Source organism: Anopheles cruzii, chromosome 3, assembly GCF_943734635.1.
Source record: "Anopheles cruzii chromosome 3, idAnoCruzAS_RS32_06, whole genome shotgun sequence".
Classification (NCBI taxonomy): Eukaryota; Metazoa; Arthropoda; class Insecta; order Diptera; family Culicidae; genus Anopheles; species Anopheles cruzii.
In genome coordinates this window covers 31,820,287-31,845,466 of record NC_069145.1, presented here as the reverse complement: position 1 = coordinate 31,845,466, position 25,180 = coordinate 31,820,287, and the positions used below count along the sequence as shown (strand labels likewise).

Here is a 25,180-nt window from a genome sequence, read left to right as displayed (position 1 = left end):
AAGGCACTGCGATTTGAATAAATCATAAAAAGAGCGCGCCTCTCCTAAAACCGTCCATTCGGGCGCAAAAGTGAGAAACTTCAGACCATAACTCTGGCCGAGCTGGGCTCCAGGAGCTAGAGCACCGGTCCTGTGGGGAGCCGGCACTGCCGTGAACCGGGGAACCGTAAACGGAATCCTGAGCCTTCGGCAGAGTGGCCGGATTGCACCGGGTGCAGGACGGGACCGCACCCCGGAATCGTCAATCATCGGTGCGGCCAAGAGTGAGACCCTCGCACCGAAGTGCTGGAATTAGGACTTATGAGCGTCGTTTTGTTGACTTTAAATAGGTCCAGCGTCCAGTGGTCCAGAGCTTCGGCCACACAATTACCGGTATCCCATCCCCGGCTGCCCGGATAGAACGTCAGCCTCTTGTCCCTTGTCAGCGCACTTCTGCACCTCGTTAACTGACACGCCGCGTCGCGCCTCGTGCTTCGTCCACTCGGTCCGCTCACCGTTTAACTGTGTGACTTTAGTGTTGCAATCCTGCCGGCGGCGCCTCCCCGGAGCAGCGCCACTGCCGCCAAGGACCAGGAAAGTCGAGCGAATCTCGACTTTCCCGTGTCTCTGTCTCTCTCTCGTTTATCGCGCGTTTTTGGGGTCGAACAATTTTCGCCCCTAAAATCGGTTCTTAAAAATAATGGCCGAACCAATTTTCGCACCGCCCCGACTGGTTTCGACAAGCAATTTATATTTTAATTTATGTTAATTCAGTTTGCCTGGCTTAGTGTGGGCCGCGGTTAGGGCCGGATTGGCGCTCCGGGAACGGTTTTCCGCTTCTGTGTTCCACCTCCGGTTCCACCGGAGGCTGTTGTTTTAAGCCGTTCGCACATGTCCGGGATGATTTCTGCTTTCGGTTGTCCGCGGTCCACTTCTGTCGTCGGCACGGGGTTTCGATCTGCAAAACCACGGGCTGCACGGCCATCAGAGGCTCGCCATCGGCTCGCACCCGTGTTTTGCTTGATTGACTGAGAAGAGAGAGAAAAATAAAATGTTTGCCCCGAACCGAATGCTGCTTAGGGAAAATTCAATTTCACACCCAATTAGGTATCTAAACTGAGAGACAGAGAGAAGGATCGATAGACCGCAACAGTGCCAAGAAGATCAAGTGACACTCGAGCAGGAGGACTCTAACTTTAAAGCCAAACGGTGTTAAATCAACATACCGAACAGCGTATCGATTACCCGGGAAGTCGAGGAAAAGGTGTGAATGATTGAGTGGCCTTTTCAGTAATTGAAACTCGGATGCTGGGTGAACTTTTTGACTACCTAATCCGGTCCGGCTTAGGGCGGTGCGCAAAGGTGCGAAAACACTTCACAGCCTTAACGTTTGCCCGATTGCAAATTGGCGCAGCGGAAACCAAAACCGCACGCTGCCGAATGGCCAATGACTCAAGCGGTAGAGCCTTGAGCGTTGAATGTTGAAGTTTAATGTCCGCTTTGCTTTTACCTTAAAAGTTTGTAGTGTGTTGAGAAAATCATAAAAAATCATACTCAAAAGGAGTCAGTCAGAGGAAATATGATAAATATTTTGTTACCAAATTTATATTTTCTCATCCGATTAACACATCTAAGCTAAGTTGGTTTATTTTTATATATTCTCACAAACCAGTGCGAAGGATCTTTACATAATTCTTCTAGAAAAATGTCATACCTTCACTGACTCCCCCTAGCAGTTCGGTGGCCCGTTCCTCGTTCCCAATCCTGTCCCGATTCGCACCCAAATTCCTTTCCTACACCATTCAAACTAATAAAATCAGCGGAACGAATCGACTGGAAATCGAAATTAATTTCCCAAACTGATTGGAGCGTAATTTGTTATCTTCACGATTCGATCTTCTCCCTCACCGCCGACCGGGGCCGGCGGTGTGGCCGGGCGCGCAGCATAACGAGTCCGTTGAGTGACTGATTTGTGGCGAATGGTGGCTGCTAGATGGGGGTTCCGCTGCCCACCCAACGCCCCCCCGCGGGCTCACCTAGGGGCCCCCTACAGACGACTAGTAATGGGGCCATCATCTTTCCGTCGGGCCACGGAGAGGCCAGCGCTTGGCGTTGATTAGGGGCGAGCCTTAACTCAGCATCACTCAACGCCCTCCGCATTCCACCAACGCGGTGGGGAGGGGGGTTTGAATTTCATGCATTGTGGTGATTGTTTCAGTGATGAAGATATCTTAATGATGAGCCCATTTAACACGATGTCCTGTTATCGGCGATGGTTAATGGCACTGGCGATGGAAAACTTTTAGAGAGCCCGTGAGATGCCCCTGACCGGTTCCGGGGTTCCTGGTGACAGGTTGAGGCTCGAATTCAGAGCTCGACCACGCGCAAGGAGTAACCCGATCGCGATCGTACGTCATGGGGAATGCGCGAAAGACAGTCAACGGGGCCACGTAAAATGGTGTCTCATTTGAATGCACGACCGGACGGAACGGAACCGCGGAACTCTCGGAAGTGGCCTCTCTTGCTGCCCTCGTACGGCAGTATCAATGATTTAACTGCACCAACCGGAGCCGTAATAAGGGATAAATAAACCAACATAAAGATATCGGCTTTAGAGGCCAACCGCTGCGCTGCCTGACATTTTCCGGGTCCGAGGCTGAAGGGTTAATTTTAAGAGCGCTTGTTTTTATGCGCCATCATGAAAGCTCGTAAAATATCCACCGGATCACGCACGGGATTGACGAGGGCTCAGCAGCAGCATTTGATCGCCGGTCGGTGATCGTTTGCCCGAACCGGATACACGCGTACCACGCGTTGCAACCCGCCCATTAGGCGGGAAATCTGACCCACGACGATTTAGGTTAATCGGTCGGTTTGATCCCATTTCGAAGGATGTACTTTTGTCTGGCGCCCGCGCGACGACCATCGAATCTTGCGCGCCGCGAACGAACGCAACACAACTCGCGGCCACGGCCAATTTGGCCGCCCGGTTGATGGATCGGCGACACGATCGGAGCGGCAGGATCGCCGCTGCGCCGTGCTGTGGCGGGCTCTCGAAAATGATCGTTAATTAACAACCTGACGCCATAATGAACACTGCGCCAACGTCGGGGCGTTTGCGTGCATCGATCGCCTTTTTATCGCGCGCAGGGGCACTCCTCAGGTGTAATGATGCACTGGCACCGATCACCCTGCGCAAGTGATGAACGCACACACACACGGGCGGTACACAGGCTGCTCGAGGGGGGCCGGGACCGCAAATGGTGCGAACAAAACGGACCACAACCGGGCAGAGCCAAAGGGTGCAAAATAACACAAGCGGCTTGGGCTCGGCCATAAGGCCGCAACGCATAATTCGTGCGCCCTCCGAGCATACCGAGAATGGAGCGGCGGGTGCAAGCGAGCCCGGCGTGCAACTGCAATAAGAAAATCCATTATGCAAATCAAGCACCACCGCGAGCCGGCGAGAGGCCGACCGGCCGATGGTAATTTGTTGGCGCTAGTGTACGGTGCCGGTCGGTCGGCTGCTCCACAATTTCGCCCAAGATTCGTCCGTATTCGGAAGTGCACAGATCCTGGGCCGTGATGGGGCCGGCTACCCCCTAATGAGCTGTACACGTCACGAATGGATCAAGCGAGGCCCGGCGCGGTGCCATCAGCTGCCCGGCCGCCGCAATGGCCACAATTAGAGGGCCGCGCAAGGATCGGCTGAATAATTAAGATAAATATAAGTGTTCTATAAAACGAGAGCACCACCGCTCCGGCGGGTCCTCTATTGCTTCGCGGGCCTTATAGATTTTCGCACCGTTTCTCTTTTTCTCTCGAGGGAGAGAGTAAGTTGTCAGATCGATGTCCTGCGAAGGGGAAGAAACAAAAAAACACCGTCGAACCCACCGCCGTACGTAATGCCCCATCAGTCGTGTAATTAATCATAATTTAATTTTCTCTCCATTGGACCATTCGCCCGGCGTTCGTCGCTTTTCGTCGAGTTGGGGCCCGGGTCTCCCCGGTCTGTCGGAACTGCTGGAACACCGAATTAATTCCGCACGCACGGGATGGAATCGACCGGGGTCAATGCCGATGAGAAAACACGACTGATTGGCGGATGATCGATGAGAACTATGGGCTCGCCAGGCCACCTCCCAGGTAATGGCCAAAAATCGACCAATAACCATCCTGGTATTTCTTTTTATCCTTTGTTTAAATGAAGATAGTTATATTTTACGCTGTGACCTAGTGGCCAAGTTATTACATTATCTAATATCGGACTCAACTTTCCAACTAAGCTGAGCCTATCCTACCTTTCTAGTATATCAATCTACGTTCGATGAATCCGTCATTCATGGCCGTACAAATCATCCCAACGCTTACAACAGCATTCGCCATCCCAAGATCTGCACATTTTTACCATTACCCCCGGCGGCCACATTCCAAAGACAGGAGCACCCTCCGAGAGGATGTTGGACATCTCCGTTGTTTGTGTTTTTTTTTTTTGGTCAACACGCACGCACCTGCATCGGTCGCGCGAACCACGGTGGAACCACTACGCAACGAAAAACCCTAACCGGAAAGGCGGTTCTCGATGTGTGCGTGTAATTGTATGCAAAACCCCGGTACCCTTTGGGCCCTCACTAAGCCTCCAGCCTCCCACCACCACCGCTGGTCCTTATCAGCGGCGACGATAATGATGGCGCAGGCGAGGAAATAACCACAAAACACAACAAGGCCCAGCGACCGACCGCACACTGTACCGCCGCCGCCGACAACAGACGACAGCAGAAGCAGCAGCAGCAGCAGCAGCAGCAGAACAATAAAATATGAATTAATTATATGGTCATTAAAAAAACACAACATGCGCACAAAAATGCGTATAATTAAATTTGTGAGCAAAAACCAACAGTACACCATTTCGGGGGAGCTCCACGCCACCCCCGGAGTGGGGCTCCGTTCCGTCTGCGAGCGGTGTCGGGCTTCGTCCGTGCCCAGGGTTCGTGCTAAATTAGCCGTGACGCTAAAGTACTTCAACAACAGGTACCACCGTAATGGATGATGTAAGTACAAAAAAGGTACACGGGCGTCTCCCCTCGTTGGCCGGGCCGCGTGAGACACACAGAGAGCGAGAGAGGGGCAGCGTGTTCGTGTGTGTGTGTCACAAAGTAGATCCTCGTCCCTAAGTGGTCCAACGAATCCATCGAGCGGACCGAGCTCATTACGGCAGGCTCGGGTGAACTGATCGACGACGACAGGATGGCAGCGAAGGCTGGAGGAGTCTTTGGTGCAGCCTCAGCGGTGCGCTTGTAAAACGTTTACCATCCCGGACCCACGGAAAGGTCTGCTGCGACCTGCGGGTGGGTGTGTTGTTTTTGAGTCCAATTATGCATTCCGGGTCTGGCCGGACCACGCACCTATGTGGAGATGTGGAGATCGATTTGTTGATCAAGCACGACAACGTTATGCGGCACGACAATTATGTGGCTTATGGGCGCTTTACCAGCCCTCAACCGACGGACCGCCGTTGAGCCGTGTCCTTCCAAAGACGGACACGACCGACATCGGCCGTGTCCATAGCGCGTGATAGATGAAGAAGATATCTAACCGAGCCGGGCGTCTAATTGAGACATTACCTGTGCCCACACGAGGGGGAGCCCGGGAACCCGGTTCGGGGACGCGCCCGCCCCCACGGGTGTGGATCGTGGCTGCCCCGCTGCCCCGCGCCACTCGTCGGGGCACTCGGGCGCGCGCATTCGGCGCGATCGGCTTATATAAATATCTAATCAAATTAAGTTTTTATTGCATCTAATCGACTGCGCCACGCCGAACCCGAAGCCGAAGATGAAGGCAGACGCGCAGACGAAGGATGGTGGGCCATAAAGTGCCTACCATCCTGTCCGCGTTCGGTCCCGGCGCGGCCTACTTGGGCGAACGGGCCCGGAGACCCGGAGCCCGGTGTCGCCCGGTGTGTCGCCGATCAGAGTCGTTCGTCCGGTCCGGAGGAGTCATTTATGGGCCGCTTATGATCGCGTCGGGTTTCGCTCCCTCTCTCGCTCACACAAACATACACGTGTAGGTGATTTCGGCGAACCTGAACCTGAAGTGCCAAAGGAAACGATCGCCATCATCATCATCCACAGCGGCGACGAACGGCCTACAGCTCCGGCGAAGCGGATGGAAGGATTGAGTGAAAATGGGGTGTTTCCCGTAGTTTCTTCTCCCCTCCCACACACAGCCCGCGTCAAGACCGAAGCCCCGGCGAAGATCGGCCCGGAGCCTTCCTTCCGTCGCCGGGCACTTCCCACGCTGCCTCGAAAGACGAGCCGAGATTTTATTGCTTTATTGATATGCTCATGACATTTTTCATCCGGTGCGACAAGATCGATTCACTGAATAACAAATGAGTGTGGCTTTTGGGGAGAGTAATTTGATCCTCGTTATGCCGGTTAATTGGTGTATGCTCTTTCTCTCGGGGGTCGCGTCTTCGGGGCGTCTTCGCTCGCCGTTCACCGGCCCCCTGGGCCCCCCATGGTATACGGGGGGTTTCGGGATCCCAAAAGGCGAGATTCTACACGCGCTTGCCCGTGGTTCGTAAGATGGACGACGGGGTGGAGCAAAACGGAACCCCCGCCAGTCAGTAAACGGGGGTCTTAACCTAACGTCACTCGGAAGGCGTTCATAGCACTTGCGGTTTTGCTTTGAAATCGGGAACAAAACATAGCATTTATTAGGTTCTCTGTGGAAGTTGAACATCGCATCAACACCAAACTAACGAGAATCAGGCAACACATTAATTCCGCAATGTCCAGGCAGTTTAATGGGAATATTTCTCTTGAGGTCAGCAGTTATGATCGTTTGATGATTGCACCGAAAAGTGCAGCTCACAGAACCGGTAATTTGATCACTGACATTTTGACGTCCGCCTCGATTTGAATCAATTTCTTCGGATTACCTGTTTCCGTTCCAACGCATGCCCTGGCAGAGAGGAAGTATCGTATCGTCTGTTCCGACACCAACTGCCAGTATCAATAAAGTTTTAGATGCTCAGATTCCGGTCGCTAACGTAGCCTTTACCGTACAGCAGTAAAAGAAAGTTTAAATCTTTAACTCCAGTGAAAACAACACGCACGCTCAACGTCGTAAAAGACCACTAACAGATGGTTTTTATTTTTGCCCAGCTTACATAATATTCACATCCTTTTACGGGCCCAGATATCCCTGAGAGGAGACGCTTAGAAGCCAAGTGTCAAGACCTCCCGCACTGCAAAGGGTTTGCCAGATTGCCCACTGCCCGACGCCGTTGGTCCACTTAGACAAAACCAACAACTTCACACAGCATTTATCGATCCTTTCGCCTGGTACTACTTTCGGCCCGTTTAGCTGGCCAACATTTCGACCTTCACCCATTCACATTCAAGTGCTGCTGTCACCGATAGTCCGGGGGAAAAGTTTATGCTTTTAGCGTTTGCAGTCAACCAGACACTTGGACCAAAGTGCCTCATCATGTCACCAGCTAATTGGGTGCCGTCTCTGTCCCCGTTAATTGGGTCTCCGTGTTCAATCCTATTCCTGTTGAACGGTCCAGGACGCTGGACTACCGGGGTCCTGTGGGATCAGCACTGATCGCCCGGCACAATCATCGTAGTAGCCCAGTGCGGATAGCGCATACGGAAACTGTAGCTTGGAGCCGATGCGCCCACTTGTTGGTCCACCAGTCCGTAACTACCGGGTCCGGGATGTGGGTTTCGGTCGACAATCGCAGGAAACCGTGCTCGGATCGTATAATTCGGTGGCCGCTTGTGTGTTACATCACAGGTAGGAAGAATATATTTGTCGGGACCAGGTGATTGGAACACTCGTAGTTCTTTGAACCGCCCTTGCCTTTGGGAAAAAACAACAGAACTGTAGAGCAATGATGAGGATCGGTTCTGGGCTCGTTTGACTTACATCGTATAGCAGGGTGGTTTCGGGCGAACAACACGGATGTCATCTAGATATTGATTCGGAGCGGGAAAATCGTCCTTGTTGGGGTCCTTCAGCCGCGCTCGAATGCTGTAATGTGGAGCACGTTTACCGTTCATTACTGGAACGAGGTGCGTAGCGTAGTGGGTAGGGCCCGGAATAAGATCTTGTTTCGGGGGGTTCAAGCGGCTGCCCATCGAGTAGGACAGTTCGTGTGCACGGCCCGAACGTGTAAACTTCTGCACTTCATACGGTGCCCCAGGACCGGGTCCTATCGTTTTGTAAGCGATTTGCGTTCGTGCTCTCATCGAGTACATTGGCTTTCGTTCTTTTCGAGGATCATGGTGATCAAAACCGAATGTCGGTGGTAAATTATACTGATTTGGACCAGGACCGTTGAAGCGATTCATTTTTTTGTCCTTTACGCGTTAATTATGGATCACTTTGAATTTTGTAACTGCTTCGTCGAAAGGTGATTTACGATTGACAAATGGAACACGACAGTCGGTGGCAATTGTGGTGTCAAAGGTAGCTTAGATTAGATACCGATTTGATGTTTTATCGGAGGGGAAGATTAACTATTAACAATTTAAACCAGTTAGTTTTGTTTATTCGACATGAAGGAAAATTCAATGGTTTAAGTCCATATGGCTTTAAAACAAGAATCACACAAGAACGAATCTGGTTGATCTTCGGTACACGAAAAATCCGACAATAAGTCGACAAATGTAATTACAAACCTATAACATTAATAGATGTCTATTTGCAATTATGTTATGAGAAAACGACTACGAACAAATAATTCAAATACAGCTGAAGCAAGCGTTTGAGGAAAACCAAAAAGAAAATTAATTTTCAAAACACTTCAGCATGGCGCTTCGACCGGTAATTTGAAAAAGTTCAACCGGTTCAGTTGCATACGAGCGTGGCAAACTGACTGCCCGAAAGAGGGCGCAACCGGCACAAATCCAATTCTTTTTAAAACAACTTCTTTATACCTTGTAATGTCGTGCACCGCCCAAAAGACAGATAGTTATTGCAAGGACGTTGAATGTTTAGGCTCGAGCCGTTCATTTGATAAAATATGTGGAATTTGGTTTTCGTGGTTTGCTTCTTGTGCGCGGTATAACACAAATTGCAAACAACTGTTATACGGCCATTGATCAGCGAAACGTCAAAATGTTTGCATACAGCCAAACGTCATTGTTATTTATTATTATTAGGTAGCAGCTGATAAGAAAAACAAACCCTACATCAAGTTGAAATATAACGATTTATATTCTGAGATAGCCAGTACAACATTGTTGCATCAATGTTCATGTGATTTCAGGTCGCCGTATGAGGCAAAGTGTCGGCTAGTCTCATTAAATGATACGCAAAGTCATGGCCGGAGTGGACGTGAAGTTGGGTATTCAAGAAACACTGCGAAGAATCGACGAGGCATACGGCGCCCGTTCGACGGTAAGTGTGCATTCGACACAAAAAACATTGGTATTCTCAAAACCAATAGAATATAATGAAAAATGTCTTTCGGTGATGTGATAGCATGCTTTTTTCATAAATTTATAACCTTGTGAATGTCGATGATAACAATTGATTAGCGAAAACGCTAAGAAACAGATGCACATTTGTGTGAGTTTTTTTCACGTCGTTTAGAAAAGCCTTCAAGATGATGTTGAGCCGTTATCATGTTATAACTGGACGCCCTAACAATGCAGATGAGCCTGCGCATCTCACGAGCTATTACTACACGGTCCCATTCACGGTTTAGCTAGCCAACTCGTCATTGTGAAAAAACTCACTTATGTTTGGTCTCACCCACAGACAACCAACATTCCAAAACCATTGCTGGTTGCCGTCAGCAAAACAAAACCCGTCGAGCTCATTCTGGAGGCGTACTCAGTGGGCCAACGCCATTTCGGGGAAAACTACGTGAAGGAGCTGGTGGAAAAAGCAAACGATGCCAGGATACTGGAGCAGTGCAAGGACATTCGATGGCATTTTATCGGCCATTTGCAGACCAACAAAATCAATAAGGTGCACCTTAAAACGTTAGTAAGCCGTATCCGGTGTTCGCTGATAATCATTCGATCGTTGTTTCAGGTATTAAATCTTACGAACCTGCACATGATCCAAACGGTTCACAGTATAAAATTGGCCGAAGGGCTGAATAAAGCATGGGAAAAGCTAAAAACGGAACACCCGGAGAAGCAAGCCAAGCTAAATGTGCTGGTCCAGGTCAACACTAGTGGAGAGGATGGTAAGATTACTTGAACATCAGTGTTGGAAAAGATCTAAAACGATTACAATGTTAAATTTTTCAAGAAAAAAATGGTGTCCAACCGGAAGAGGTCGTGTCGCTGTACCAGTATGTGCTGGATAAATGTCCCAATCTGAGATGTGACGGAGTGATGACTATTGGGCGCTTCGGTCACGACTACAGCGTTGGGCCGAACCCTGACTTTGGTACGCTGATGAATTGCCACGAGAAAATCTGCTCAACGTTCGAACGCGACCCAACCGAAGTGCTGGTATCGATGGGAATGTCGGATGATTTTGTACAGGCCGTAAGTATGTCGAGTCAGATCCGCTCAACACAGCCCCAGGCACCGGTTTTCCTCAGACGGCTTTGTGTGTCTGCGGTGGAATAGCACACTCATTTTTTTCTAATTTCTCTTTTTACAGATTGAATCGGGTAGCACCATTGTGCGCGTGGGCAGTTCTATTTTCGGCGCTAGGGCCAAGAAACCATCGACTGCGTGATCATGCGAACGAGCTGAACCAAGAAACCCGCTCTGCTGTCTGGCCGCAGGGCATCTAGAGATTGCAGCTTCTGTTTTTGTAGCCAAAACCGACCGAGCCTTGCTCAGCGTGGTGTGGGTGCGAATATTGAATCAACAAGTCACCTATTTTTTACGAAGCACAGTGCTGGTGAGCATGTAGAAATAATCTTTCGCTGGTTGAAATCTGATGCATTAATTAATGATTCGAATTAAATGTGAAAAGAGCAAAATAAACAATGATGATGATATAATGATGAACCCTTGCGAAGTTACGAAATAGTTAAGTAATAATGTTCTGTCTACGCGAATGACTTTTCTTGCAATGTTTCGGCGCCACAACGACCGTAAAATATGTTCCTGTGTGCTCGGCCAGATGGTCTAACATAAAACGCGTACCAAGCTTTTCCACACGAATTTGTATGAATCATCGGCAGCAATACGAGCCAATGCGCCGTTATACAGCGACCGACCGACCAGCCGAACTTGCAGGTACTTTCGTGGGTTGACCGTTACACGTAAGAGAGACGCATTGGGTACGGTGCGAGGAATTGTTATGTGTGAAGATATTATTGGCAGTATTTTTAGCGCAGGAATGTTTGGTCGTTGGTAGGGTATGCTACCGCTAGTGGTTGTAGAGCGGCCCGACTCGTGGAACAGCGTGCGTAACGAACGGGCGAGGCGAACCCATCCGAACGGTGTAGAGATGCACTAACAGATAGTTAGTGCTCTTCGTAGCTGGTCGTAAAATGCACCAACTATCTGCTGTCGAATTTTCGCCAATTAATTTCGATCGAGCGATTAAAGTGCCGCTGGATAGCGTTCAGGTTCTGCAGGACCACATCTGAGAGTTGCAAGATTTGGCAGTCTTGTTGACGGTAATTGAATGAGTGCTATCTGATGATGAAACGATCATCCCTATAACCACATTTCGAAAGATCGTCAAGATAGTCGAGATCGTCGATACGATGCCTTCTAACAACGCTAACTGCGATTGAAAACAAACAAAGTATAATTACTAAGCAGGGTCTATTAATTCCTGTTACTAGCTGTCCTTTTCGCCGGTACGTGTTCTCTTTCGCCATATTTTCAATGCTCAGCCCCTTTGTGGTTTCAATGATATCGCTAGAGACGGTTCTAAAATTATCTTAACCGAAATCAAGATCTCTATTGCGAACATTTCGTTCCCACTTTAAAGCGGTTTGCTAGACTGTGGCAAAAGTGATGATCATTGCGAATGGTAATCAGTGAACCATGCTCCCAATTCTTGAGCCTTGATTCTTAAGCCTGTTTACTAAGATAGTATAACGTACAGCACAAAGTTCCGAAGAAAAGGTAGTTGGGAACTGTTAAAAATTCCATTTTGAAAATGGTATCTTTTGAAAGGTGTGAGATATTCATAGCGCATTCAATGTTACGCTACTAGTAAATGGTCCATGAACACTAGCACAAGTTAGAAAGAAGATAAAAAGTCGTAATAGATAAAACGAAGCAGTCAAATGTAGTCCCAATTTTTCGCCTGCCGTGAAACGAACACCGGTAGCCGTTTCAGGCTGCGACAGCAGTCCTATTTTGAATGCAGCCAAAAATATGGTAAGCAAATGCGCAACAGGAATCGGTCCGAAACCTGACATCCTGTCTAGAAGGAAACTGTGTCAGGTTGACACTACTCAGGCAGCCAGATACATTCTAAGCCATGGATGTATTTTGCACTTATCAATTTTTTACTTATCTGTGTGCTTCCTCTAATAATAATTTATGATTTTTCATAAAAGCATACATTAACATGGCGGCACTAAAATCTATGACACTAAAAAAACACACAAAATAACTGTATGGCGACACTAAAATGCATTGTTCTTCTGTACCTTCATGATATTAATGGCGACATTTAAAAAAAAGAAACAAAAACTGTTATCTGTAGATAATGTACTTTAACATAAATTTGTTTGATTAGCAACTCTACATAACTTCCTTTATTGTTCCACATCTTACAAGAATTCCTTACAATTTCCTTACAAGATGAAAAGCGTCCATCTCGAGCCGTTTCATCGCTTAACATGACAGTAATTTTAAAAATCCAATGGAAACCAAGCACAAAACCAAATATAAATAAGGCAGTCCGCAATAAAATATTGAGAAAAATTAAATCAAATTCTAGATGAACTTGACGAAGAGCGCTCAAGATCACATGTCAACACATATCTATTATCTATACACCCTGCAGGGTATCTATGCCCAATTCCATTCATAGATACCAGACGAATAGCTGATTAGCTTAGGAGAGGTTTCGCATGGGTTCTAGAATCTCATAAGGGATAACTTTATGATTTGTGTAATTTTCTTGTGATTACACGCACGTAAAAATTGAAAAATTTCGATTTTAAGCCAGATTTTATTCTTTTTCCTAATTTATTGTTGAATGTTCTGAAGGATTGGTAAAAATGTCGATGAACCATGAACGCGATGCAGCAATCGATACAATTACTATGCTGGGATAATTGTATGTAAATAAGTTGAAATAACTTGACTTTGCGCCAAAGTTAGGTGGGGTTTTAACCTTAAATTTCCTTGGCACATAAATGTGTCCTGGAACAACCTGTGTAGTAGTAAACGTGTATACATGATTGTTTAAAATGGCACAACCTTGAATCTTGTTCAAGATCTAGGCCAACACGTTGTTCGAGATCTAGAACCAACACGTTACTGTTCTAGTGTGTAATCGTACGTCCAAACTTACAATTACTGACCAGTTTAAAGTGATTACGAGCCCAATCGGCCAGCGTATAAGAGAACGCGAGTTCCTGTTTCGTACATTCCATTTCCTCCAAACGCCAGATTTATTGGTCACTTATGGTATCAATGAATATTCACGGAAATTGAGCCAGTACTTTTTCTCTCTTTTAGGTTTGTTGAAAGTATTTTGGCCTATACTAGCAATGCTAGAGTGCGCTTGATACACACTTCTTTTGCCCTTCTTCGCTCAATGTCTCCATCTCGTTTGCTTCCTTCTTTCCCGTTAGCATAAAAGCCGTGAAAATTCTTTGTTAATACGTTTCCCTTCCACCGGCCAAACGAGAAAACTGTTCGCTTACGCACTACATGTGTATTACGTGCTGCGGGATGCTGGGCCAGGTCACAGGAATGGGTCCACAGCAGACCCCGGGGGCAGAAGAGCGAGTAGCCGCCGACGCCATCCACGCAATAAGGTGGGAAATGGCGGTTAAAAATAAGTTTTTCAAATGTGAGCCACATGCTGGCGTTACTGGCTCGGGTCTTGGGATCCAGTTTTCGCTCCCAACCACTTGCCCGTCTTAGGTTGACCTCGCTAGCGGCAGAACGGAAAACACTAGGGAGACGTAACCCACACCTAGTCATCGGCGACTCATCTACACAGCCACCCAGTGTGTGACGAACGAGGAAAATCGTTACGCATTTTGGCCAGGTTGGCGATTGGCTCCTCCCGAGATGTGTCCCCAGTGTCCGTACAGGTGGGACAGTGTTGGGCATGTGTATTTTGTGCGACCACCAGCGGAATAATGACGCACACTAGCATAAATAGGCCGCACGCGCATACGCACCAATCGGCCTACAATCGGACGGTCTCGACGATTTCGACCGGGTGCCACGAATTACCTAATAATAGCCACGGTTTGCGCATACGGTTCGCGCGCAGGACGAAATATAAAACCGACATTTCACACTCGCCGAATAAGGCGAATAAGATCCGCCGGACGGAAGGGAGCAACCGTAGTTATCAGCCACGGCGCTTCTTTAAAATCAGTCGCTCAGTAGCTGTACTCGAGTTAAGTCGTTCTAACCACACCAGCTAAGCACCATGGTAAGCACCGTTCTGGTAGTCCATGGTAGGCCCGCTCCCAAGGACCGAACTGTGGGTCCAACCTGTTCATCCTTGAAGTGTTACCGGACCTCACGAATGGTGTAATGGCCCTGGATCTGTTACTGTACAGCCGGTTTACTTTCAAAAGTCGTGCCAATAGATAGATACAGTTGGTTGAGTTCTAGTGCGAGTGATGGCATATCGGTAGTTGATTGAAGTTTGATCGAACCGAACTTAATTGCATCCTGTACGCGTCGCCAGCTAGTTGCGTTCCTTGTTGGTACGATCTTCGTTAATGCGGCGCGGTCTGTTTTGAGTTTTAAAGAGATAACTCGTGGTGCTGTTGCGCGATAAAATCGAAAAGCACAAACCAAACTAGATTGGTGCGATGTTAAAAGACGATTGGTGTGCTCAGCTCGTTACGCAATCGCCCGATCAGCTACCTTCTCGGGGGTTTGCGGCTGCCGTCTCGGCGAAAGAAAATTTTCCAAGACAGAGTTCTAAAAATAAACTTCGCAGCTTGCCTTGGGGCTGTGACGGATAGTTCAAGCTGATGGATCTCCGTGCAGTTGTTTTCCGCTTTGGTTGGTTCGGGAAATCTGTGTGCCTTGGGCACTCCGTTTAAGACAGTTTTGGAGAAATCCGGTAAAAGCAAAGCACGAAAAGGATGAACAGTGTTACGTCGTACCCTTAGTTATTGTGGATCTCTATTACTATGAAGATCCTGCCAAGATCTAGCAGTGATCTACTAGGAGAACGATCACTTACCTGATGATCACATGTTTTCTCCGCTCTGCAATTCCACAGTCTGAGAAGGAGAAGAAGGTCAAGAAGAAGAAGGCGTCGTCCAAGGATGACACCCCGGCCGATACGCCCGGAGCAGAAACCCCAGCGGCACCGACCCCTTCGGACTCTCAGCGCGGATCGACCCGCGGCTCGTCGTCCCGCAAGGCAAAGAAGGCCCCATCTTCGGTCTTTGTGCTCTTCTCCCAGAAGCAGATCGCCGAGTTCAAGGAGGTGAGTACCGGGCGCCCTGGAGTGTGATGGCAAGCGAGGATACCTGAAATGATCCGCTCGATAACTAACGTGTGTTTCGCGACTGCGTTTCGTTCTCGCCAGGCTTTCGCGCTAATGGACAACGACAAGGACGGTGTCATTGGCAAGAACGATCTCCGCTCGACCTTCGACGCTCTCGGCAAGCTGGTGTCCGACAAGGAGTTGGACGAGATGCTTGGTGAGGCTCAAGGACCACTCAACTTCACGCAGCTGCTGACGCTGTTCGCCAACCGCATGTCCGGTGGTGGCCAGGATGACGATGATGTCGTCATCAACGCCTTCAAGGCCTTCGACACCAACGGCAAGATCGATGGCGAGAAGTTCCGCTTCGCTCTGACCCACTGGGGACAGGACAAGTTCACCGAGGACGAGGTGGACGATGCATTCGATCAGATGGTCGTGGACGATAAGGGCTTCATCGACACCGCGGCCCTGATCTCGATGCTGACCGGTACCGAGGAGGAGGCAGAAGAATAAATTTTATAATTAAAACCAAAAACAAACCTAAAAAACTAACAAAAAAATCAAAACAATGGATTCTGTTTATTTTGTATAATACCTTCGTTTCAAGGCCGTCTTTTTTATACTGACCGTATGATTTCTACTGTTTTCTATTGTTTGTTTCTGTTTCTGTCTTGTTTTACTGTAACTTTAATTCACAAACTAATGTCAATGATGAAGCGAGCGGGGTTCACATACAGAGGGAAATGATGCGAACATCATCATCATCAACAACATCAACAATGACACAAACAACAACAAGTGAAACACCATTATATAGGGGTCGGGAAAATATCACTAAGATAAATGAGCTAAAATGGCAATGGCAATTGTAACAACAAAGGAGAAGAGGAATAATTAAAGCACACAGGTTCACGACACAGAACTTCTGGTAGCTGTTTGTCTTTCAAATGAAGCAAGAGAGAATTCCTAGTGATATATTTATAGAAGAAAGTGCGTCCACTTCTGAGTCCTCTACAAGCCATCCTTTCTCGTCAGTTTTGTTCGTTGTAGTTTTGAGGTTCTTCGTTTGCAGTTCGGCTTTAGGCATGTTATTTTACTAACGTTTGCCTACGTCTTCTAGCCGACAGTCTTATCACGTTTGGCACGATGTAATATTCTAAACATCAGGTCATAAAAACGTCCATTTTGCAGGTGCTGTATTATGACTAGCTAATAATTGGTTGGCAAACCTTAGCAAATGAATGAGTGATATCTTAGAGGAATAGGAGCGATTAAAGCTGATATTTTTTCACATTTGAATTTCCGAAGCATTCTAAGTGAATGAAATTGCTTTTGAAAGTGCAGACGTTCGTTGAGACTGACTGTTTTCGACGTTTCAATTCACGGATTCAAAAAGGAGTAGAAACCGATGCATACTTTTAGGCGTAGTTGTTTTATTTTCAAAACATTGATCGGTAACCTGAACTGATCAGCTCATTTAATTGAGCTAATCCGGATGGTCTTTATTACATGCAGCATATATTAATAGTTTCAGCTACAATGTACATCTAACTAATGATGCAAAATGTTTACGCTGCTAACGAACTAAAGATGCTTATGTGAGTAGTTTACTTGATAAATCCTTGAGTGAGCAATCGCAAAAGAGGTATCGCAGTTAAATGGACTATGTTCATTGGTTTCCTGATGTCTGCCGCACTACTGGCGAACAGGACCTTTGCGTTCTTCTCGTTCGGATCACGCACTCCGCACGTTCGATAAGAAAGTGTTCGCTTCCGTTTGCTGTTATCGTATCCGGGAATGCTGATGCTCGGGGAATCGAGCCGCCCGACGGCCAGCAGGCGTGAAAAGTCCTGCTCGATTTTGTGGGCACTGGGACCCTTGAAATGAACGATCATTTGAATGCAGGCGTCGTTGTGCAGTGTTTTGGTGCTGCGTGAATCGATCGCCAGCATCCACTCTGGCAGTCCCATCACATGGCGCACGTCCTCCAGGAACTGTGCTACCACAAACCGCGGCGGTTTCTTGAGATTGATATACTTTACGATGTCGTGGTCAGGTTGAATGTTTGCGCAGGCAAAACGGAAGCCGGAGTAGTCCGGACCAAAGATTACTATCGATCGCCCCAAAGCGCTTACCGTACCCTCTAGCGGAAAGTTAGTGTCGGTGAAAAGCTGTCTCTGGCTGCCGATCGATATCGGACCCAGGCGGGCAGATACATCCCCGACGTAGCACCGCAAAGGGTTATCGGGTCCGCATTCCTGTTTGTACAGTTCGTGCTGAAAGGTACAATCGTGTTAGTTTAAAATCGTGTTTTTACCAAAAGTCGATGTTTGATACTCACGTTTAATGGGGCAGCCAGCTGAGTGTAGTAGGGATTCCACACGAAACCCGCTGCCACGCATCGTGTTTCAACCGGCGGGACCGTGGCATCAACTCCTACCGGGTTAACCCAAATATTCCAGCTATGGTTGTGCGTCACATTACGATCGTGCTTGCCCGGGTAGCGCAACTTCACCTCGATCGACGTATCACTCTGGCTGTTGTCGCTGCCAATGAGCTGCGTGAATCGTATGAACCCATATGCGTAACCCGCCGGATGATGGAACGAAGCGATGGCCCGGATTTCTCGCGCCTCGCTAGGACTGTATCCTCTTTCCAAAGTACTGCAAGCCCACCGACGGTTCTTCTCCTTCTTGTGTATCACAATCGATCGCCCAATGATGCTTTCGTACCCGTACAGAGGCAATCGCGAGTCGTTATATGCTTGCTCGTACATCGTGACCCCATCCAGTGTCCCAAACTTGCCACTCAAGTCTCCAATCTCGTACTCATCCGTGCTACCGAGGGCGGGCAACGGAGAGCGTTTCGGATCGACACCACGCGGATTCCAGTGGCCGTACACGGTCGAGTCTTCACATGGAAATTCCAAGTCTCCCTCGACAGGCGCCTTTAGAGGATCAGAAGGAGAACGACCAATGGATGATTAAGTGCATTACGGTCAGGTTTGCTTCTGATAGCGGTGCTCCTTGCCTACTTACGATGTGCACATGATAGCCACTGTTTTTGTCCAGGCCCTTGAAGTCAACATCAACGTTGGTCAGATCGTACTCCGACTGTTGTACCATTTCCAGCTTGCCTTTCATGGTCAAAGGATCGCCATTCGAATACCAATCCCTTGCAACGACCTTTCTGCGATGGTAGCCACCAATCCTGCGAATGGAAATGATTACAATTACCGATGGCGTACGTTTGTCTAGAGTGTGCGAAACATACACCGAACATGCCAACCGTTCGCCTCGAGCTTTCGGTCCTTTATCGTCGAAGATCACCAGCGACCGTCCAATGATGCTCGCATAACCGCTCAACGGGAGATTTTGATCGACGAACATCTTTCGGCTGACTCGCGATGCTTCCCGCTTGTTGCCTGCGATTTCTAGGGCCCCCAGGCGGTTCGACAGTTCACCTAATCGGCACAGTTCGTGGGATTGGGGCGTGCAGACCTCATTCCACTCCTTGCCCGACAGGGCGGCCGCTTTGAACGGATTGTACACGCTCCCGGCGCTGACACACCGATTCTGCCAGTCGTAGAAGTCTTTGCCCGGTGCATCCATCGTTATGGACCATCGATGATCGGCCGTGTTGTTAATGTTCGAGCCGTCAGCGTGAACGAGGTACTCAACTATGACCGCCGTGTCGGCCCAGGGTTCATCCTTTGCCTGTCGAAATAGAACGCGGCCCACGATCGGATACCGGAACAGGACCTGTGCCGTGTGAACGGGAACCTGATAAGGGCGATTCGTTTCGTAAAGCGCCACCGTTCCACATGCCCATGGCGACTCGGTAATGTTGGCCGGCTGCGATCGGTTGAACCGTTGGACGGAGAATGTTCGGAAAATGATTGAGTTGGGCCCTTGCAGAGGTAGAAAGGTGTCCCAGTAGATACCGGACAGTTCCGCACTCTGGCCAGGTAGAAACAGCGCGTGGGGGTCGTTCCTGTTACGATTCAAAAGCTTCCCACTCAGATCGCCCAAGGGGTACTGATCCTGGGTACCGTAACCGGGTGGAGGTACCGATTTCGCAACCACATCGGTTGGATTGAAGACGTCCCCGGACGTCAAACAGTAGCTGGTATCGGGAGCGGCCACAGCTTGCAGAGGTAGCTGATTGACTTTAAAGCTGGACACGTCTTTGGCGTAGTTCTCGTTGCTGACCGAATCGTTGGCGGTCGATGCAAAGTTAGCACTGATCCACGTCGGTTCGAAGCGGGATCGTTGTGTGAACCGAATATCGCCTCGCATACCAGCTCCATCCACTAGCGCCCGTGCGGTTCTCGGTTTCTGGTGACGGATCTTGGCGCACGCTAGGAAAGTGTCCGGATGGCTCGGATCAAACACGACCACGTACAGCTTACGCGAGGGACCGTACAAATCGCTCGGCAACAACACGAGTTGCCTATCGTTGAACAACTGCGGAAACTTGTTGCGTCGCGAGTAGGTGCTGATGCGTAGCGGACCCACACGACTGTCGATATCACCGATGGCCTTCCCCGTGCCCCGGTTTTGTGGATCGAAAACGAGCTGCAGCTTGTTGCAGTTTTCATCCGCATTCTGCGCGTCGCTTTCGAAAATATCGGTCACGTAGATCTTCCACACATGCTCGGTCGCCTCGGGATTGCCCATCTTGCGCGATTGCTCGCGAACGTGGAACAGATTCGAGTAGATCAGTGTGTCGGAGTGGTTCGACTCTTTGGCGGCGAGCCAGCGGAAGTAGATCGAGCCGGTGATCGGGCTCGTGAACCGTGCCTCCGCCAGATGCTCCTGCGAACCGTCGCGCGTCGTGATCGTGGCGCATATGCGTACGTTCGCGTTCGGATCATGCAGCACCAGCGACTTACCCCACAGCCCCTTCTCGCCGGTGAGCGAAATGGTGTTCAACCAAGTGGTGGATCCGTTTCCCGGCAGCATCAGGTAGCCCAGGTCATCATCGAACGACCATAGCTGCTCACCGAGCCGCCCAGTATCGCATCGCTCTTCCGGGTCGACGATCGTGTAATCGACCGGCAGCTGATGGACGGCCCAGCTCCAGGCCTGGTCCGGATATTGCAGTGTTGTCTCGAGATCGGACGCAATTATCACTTGCCGATCGTCGTGCTGGGAGAAGCTGATTTCTCCATGCAGACCTCGTTGCGAGATGTACGCCACCAAGTTGACGCCCCCAGCTGAATGGAAACGAATCGAAGGCCGGCGAAAAAAAAAAGTTGTTACGAATCTTCGCTCGGATGAGTCAACCGTAACACCCCGACCGGCCAGCCGTACACGGGGAAAGGTAAACGTGGCAAACGACGCCGAACTTCCTGTCCATTCACTTACCTTCGCTCGCCAGAAGCGAAAACAGTAGGCAGCAAGCCGCGCCGAAGCTTCTGAACCCCGCCATGTGACGTCTGCCTAATGTTTCGTTTGATTTCCGATCTTCACGCACCTACATAACTCAGCATATAACAAGGAAAACCAAAATCTTTTGTGAAAGTTTCGAGTTTTGAAAAGCTACTGAAGCCCGAAAGTGCCTCATCAGTCCAAGCCTTTCCGCTTCGATCCACGATCAACTATCAACTGACTCAGCCTAACTGTTTCTCTCACGCAAAGCCTCTCTCGCTCCTCGGTTATGAAACTCTCCCTTAGCGCCGTTCGCGGTTCGCGCCGCGATTCTCTGTTTTGAATCCGGCGGCCAGAAAACCGGTCCGCCGTGGAAAGCGTGCCGAGGGGGCGGAATGCGGCGTACTTTTGTTTTGATTCTCAACATTTCTCCCCATTTATGCTTTGCTATCCATTTTCTGTCTACACGGCACGGAAAGTTATGTTGCGCTCCCGTTGCCAGTAGAGGGACGTAAACATTTGAAATGACCGTTGGGCGCTAGCGCAAGCAAAATCAATCGGTTAGTAAATTTAAGTTGAAACAAAATAAACACATTAAACGAAGTTCGCACTATCAGCAGATTATTGTCGAGGGCTTCATACGACGTCCCCGCCGTATACGGGGAGTTTAAAAATCGTTAAGCTTTGTTTGTAAACAAGAGCACGTGGTACGCGCGCCTCCACCGGTCACCCTTCGCCCATCGTTCGGTGGGACGCATGCGTGCCGCAGAAACTCCGCTCGCTCTCCCGGAACCGTGTGGTTCGTTCCGTTGGGGAGAGCAAAATATATCGACCCGTTCCTGTCGCGTTCTGCCAAAAGATTTTTCCGTCACATCGTATCGAAGAAGCGAGGTGGAGTGTCATACAGTTAGTTGGCCACTGATTCTGATCAATTGGTGGGGACGTTTTTAATTGGTGTTCAAGGCGTCGAAATGCTCCACCGACTGCAGCTGTTGCTCGTGGCCAGCGGCGTGCTGGTGGGGCTGCCGAGCTCGTACGCGTACTACAGTGGGCCGTTTCTATTCTGGGGCCTCAGTGACCTGAAGGACCTGCAAACGCCAGCCCTGGCCGGGATGGACGACCAGGTTTTGCGGGACCTGTACTCGAACGCGGCCGCCGTGGTGGTGTTCCTGCGCAACGGAACGACCAAACTGTCCGAGGACAATTTTCCCACCTTCAAGCGGATCATCGACAAGTACGACTTTGTGTACAGCCCCCAGCAAATGCTGAGCTCGAACCCGCTCGATTACAACGTTAATGCTGAGGTAAGCGAATGTGCAGAAAATCGAAACATACGCGAGAGCGTTCCGTCCGGCGCGAGAAAGAGAGAGCAAACGAAACACTTTGCACAACTGACACCTAGATGGCGCTAGCGATGCACGACGGTGAACGTTGAATTTAAACACCACTTTACGGCCTTCGTAGATTATCAACCTCGTTGGGGCACCGTCGCAGCAGGACGTAGAGCTGTCGGCGCTGTTCCGCGATTCTACCGAAAACTACGGCGAGCACAAGGTGCTGGGCATTCTGGCCAACCAACTCGAAGAGCCACACATGCTCCAGAAGCGCGAGGCAAAGGCGGGCGATGAGTACCTGTCGACCAGCACCACACCCGGTAGCCCCACCGACGAGCCCGAGATCGTCGATTCCGTGTACAACGTGCCGGGCAAGGCGATCGTGTACATCACCGCGCCGCCGGTTCTGAAGATGCTGAACGATTCTGACGAGGCCGAAACGATCCACGTTCTGGACAAGCACACACTGGCCACGTACGATGCGCGCGAGCGCGAAAGTAAGCTGATTGTGACGTTTAAGGTGGACGAAGCCACGAAGGTAAGGTAGATCGGGGCGGCAAATAGGCGAAGACACTGAGCTGACTGTGACGTGCACTTTCAGCTTACTCTTAAGTTCCGCTTCGAGATGGACGGTGGCTACTGGTACATGTCGAAGGTGGACGTATTCGCCATGGACACGAAAAGCAAGGAAGGATCCAAGGCCCTCGACACCACCCTCGAGCTGGAGGGGAAGGCCCCGTACGCTCCACTCGGTGCCTCGTACTCCTGCGGCCGCCAGCTCGTGTTCCGTAACGGGAGCACCGTCCTGACGCTCGAAAACATTCAGGTGAGTTCACGTGTCTGCGTCGATCTGGCTGGGTGACTAGACGCCACCCAGAACCGTGGACTAGATGGGAAAATAGAGCTTCTGTAACAGGGGAGAAAAACAAAGAGCCTGGCGTAGATTAATCGAGCACGAGCCGAGCCACCGTGTCTATTATATTGGATTCTCATTCATTATCAAATTACACGCATTCTTCCAAACCGCGTGCCCCGTGGAACCAGGACTAGCCCCGTTTACATGCGCCAACACACGTAATGGCAGGTTGGCTGCCGCTGGGCAGATGCAACAAATTATGAGAAAATATGTACGCAAAGAAGACAGAGGAAGAGCGAGAGAAAATCGAAAAAAGAGGTGAAATGGGCGATAAAAGTGGAGCAGCCGGCGCCGCGGGGAGGGCCTTCGCCTGGCCGCGTGGAGGAGAAATGCAGAGAAGCGCACGTCATAACTGTGCCGCGCTCGGCACATGTTGGTGTGTGACCGTACGCGCGTACACAATGTAAACATTATTGTTTATTAGTTTACGCGTATGCGCAATTGAAGCTACGCGACGCACCGCGCTTGCTGGCGGCGGCGTTGATGTAAGAGCTCGAGACGATCCCGAGAAGATCTGCCGCACGCCATCTCTTGAGTCAGGCTTCGGTATCTCACTGACCGATCGATCAGCAACTCGCAGGCCCCAGCTGCGCCCCTTACTGCAAATGGCGAACAATTATTCGATTAGACAGTTCGAAGATTGGACGAAGATGCTGAGCGTCGCCATCGCGAAAGACGAGTGGTTCGTTTTGGCAGATTTACGCCCCGAACACCACGATTATCAACACTTATTTGCGAAAAACGGCCGTTCAGAAATTTGGTCCCATTCGACGCCACTTTCCACAACGACGCCACGGCACGGTGAATCGAACTGCTTTAAGGCGGAAACAAACAGGGACGGTGTCGGTAGCCACCGTTCGTCCGGTTAGCGAATTTCTCACACATGTAAAAAGGCAATCAAATGGCTCACAATATTATGTTCACAAAGTTTTGTTTTTTTGTCTTGCATCGGAGATCCGATTGATTTGGATTATGCTGGGCGTTCGCATTCGGCCGATTCCGGCAGTTTGGCCAGCAGTTAACGAGCAGGAAAGCTGGGGCGCTGGTTTCTTGGCGGGTTTGCATAACGGCCGCCGGTCCGCAAAATGCTCTCACTACCTTAACGATGACAACGCCGCTTCATTAGCTCGTCCGGAACGCTCAAATTTAAACTCATAATAAAACCTTTGCGCCTTGCTTTGCTGCGAACACTTTTGGGAACGGCGGAAAACCCAAAATCGCAACGCGCATTGCGTAATGGCGTCTTGGTGGCCGTTGGCGCCGCCGAATCGGTCGATTTGGTTTTCCGGTGGGGCGGAATTGAAATGTTGCTCCCCTTTCCTGCATCGGTTAGCTTAATCAATGCACACGCGTTGCGCGTTCGCCATTTTTTTAACTCTCTCCCCGGTTGTTGTTTTGTTTTTCATCCTTTTTTGCCCAGGTGCAACCGGCACTGGAGGGCAAAACCAAGTTCAGCAGCGCCTGGGACTGTGTCGGTTTCACCACGGCCCCGATCCTGTCCGGTATCTTCGTCACGTCGTTCATGCTGATCGGACTGACCATCGCGATCGTGGCGATCCTCAACATCAAGCCGCCGAACCGGTTCGAGTCGCGCACCGGCAAGCAGCTGACGTTCACGGTGCAGGAGTAAGGCACCGGGCCGACCTCTGGACGCGGGCCGGGTGCTAGGGTTCATCCTTTACGACACGTTGTGCAGTGGCCAACTTTCTGCCCGTTTTTCTGGAAGAAGCGTCTGCCCGGAACCGGAAGAACCGGAGAGCCGTCGTTTGAATGGACTGTCAAAGGAGTTTGCGAACCGGAATCTGCAATGCGACGAACGACTTCTCACCCCGCACACACACGCAGGTTGATCGAGGACAACGGCAGCTACCCAAAGCAACCCGGTTTCCCCTGGTTGGTGTCCCATTTGTTCCAGGTTATAACCTCCGTAGCAGATACAAACTTAACCTACCATCAATAAAGTGTCCAGCCTAGATTTGCATTCC

At 49.8% G+C, this 25,180-nt stretch overlaps 5 protein-coding genes across 5 annotated transcripts; 3 read left to right on the top strand and 2 right to left on the bottom strand.

Annotated features, from left to right (window-relative positions):
* Positions 1–7,583: 7,583 nt before the first annotated feature.
* LOC128273770 (outer dense fiber protein 3-like protein 2) lies at positions 7,584–8,342 on the bottom strand. The gene is made up of 2 exons (XM_053011806.1): positions 7,918–8,342; positions 7,584–7,851 (listed from the first exon to the last, which is right to left on the bottom strand). Exons 1-2 carry the CDS (start codon positions 8,340–8,342, stop codon positions 7,584–7,586), a joined length of 693 nt encoding a protein of 230 aa, XP_052867766.1.
* An 833-nt stretch (positions 8,343–9,175) lies between these two features.
* Positions 9,176–10,935, top strand: LOC128272828 (pyridoxal phosphate homeostasis protein). Its single transcript, XM_053010710.1, has 5 exons — positions 9,176–9,393; positions 9,757–9,969; positions 10,036–10,192; positions 10,258–10,499; positions 10,618–10,935. The coding sequence occupies exons 1-5, from the start codon at positions 9,301–9,303 to the stop codon at positions 10,693–10,695; spliced, it is 783 nt and encodes a 260-aa protein (XP_052866670.1). The 5' UTR covers positions 9,176–9,300; the 3' UTR covers positions 10,696–10,935.
* A 3,467-nt stretch (positions 10,936–14,402) lies between these two features.
* LOC128275037 (myosin regulatory light chain 2) lies at positions 14,403–16,495 on the top strand. The gene is made up of 3 exons (XM_053013410.1): positions 14,403–14,553; positions 15,361–15,570; positions 15,673–16,495. The coding sequence occupies exons 1-3, from the start codon at positions 14,551–14,553 to the stop codon at positions 16,084–16,086; spliced, it is 627 nt and encodes a 208-aa protein (XP_052869370.1). The 5' UTR covers positions 14,403–14,550; the 3' UTR covers positions 16,087–16,495.
* Positions 16,496–17,180: 685 nt separating this feature from the next.
* On the bottom strand, positions 17,181–21,006 carry LOC128270233 (uncharacterized). Its single transcript, XM_053007634.1, has 5 exons — positions 20,943–21,006; positions 18,847–20,791; positions 18,612–18,783; positions 17,915–18,520; positions 17,181–17,849 (listed from the first exon to the last, which is right to left on the bottom strand). The coding sequence occupies exons 1-5, from the start codon at positions 21,004–21,006 to the stop codon at positions 17,181–17,183; spliced, it is 3,456 nt and encodes a 1,151-aa protein (XP_052863594.1).
* Positions 21,007–21,840: 834 nt separating this feature from the next.
* Positions 21,841–24,851, top strand: LOC128272610 (uncharacterized). Its single transcript, XM_053010446.1, has 4 exons — positions 21,841–22,249; positions 22,410–22,817; positions 22,881–23,105; positions 24,616–24,851. The coding sequence occupies exons 1-4, from the start codon at positions 21,917–21,919 to the stop codon at positions 24,823–24,825; spliced, it is 1,176 nt and encodes a 391-aa protein (XP_052866406.1). The 5' UTR covers positions 21,841–21,916; the 3' UTR covers positions 24,826–24,851.
* The last annotated feature ends 329 nt before the right edge of the window (positions 24,852–25,180 follow it).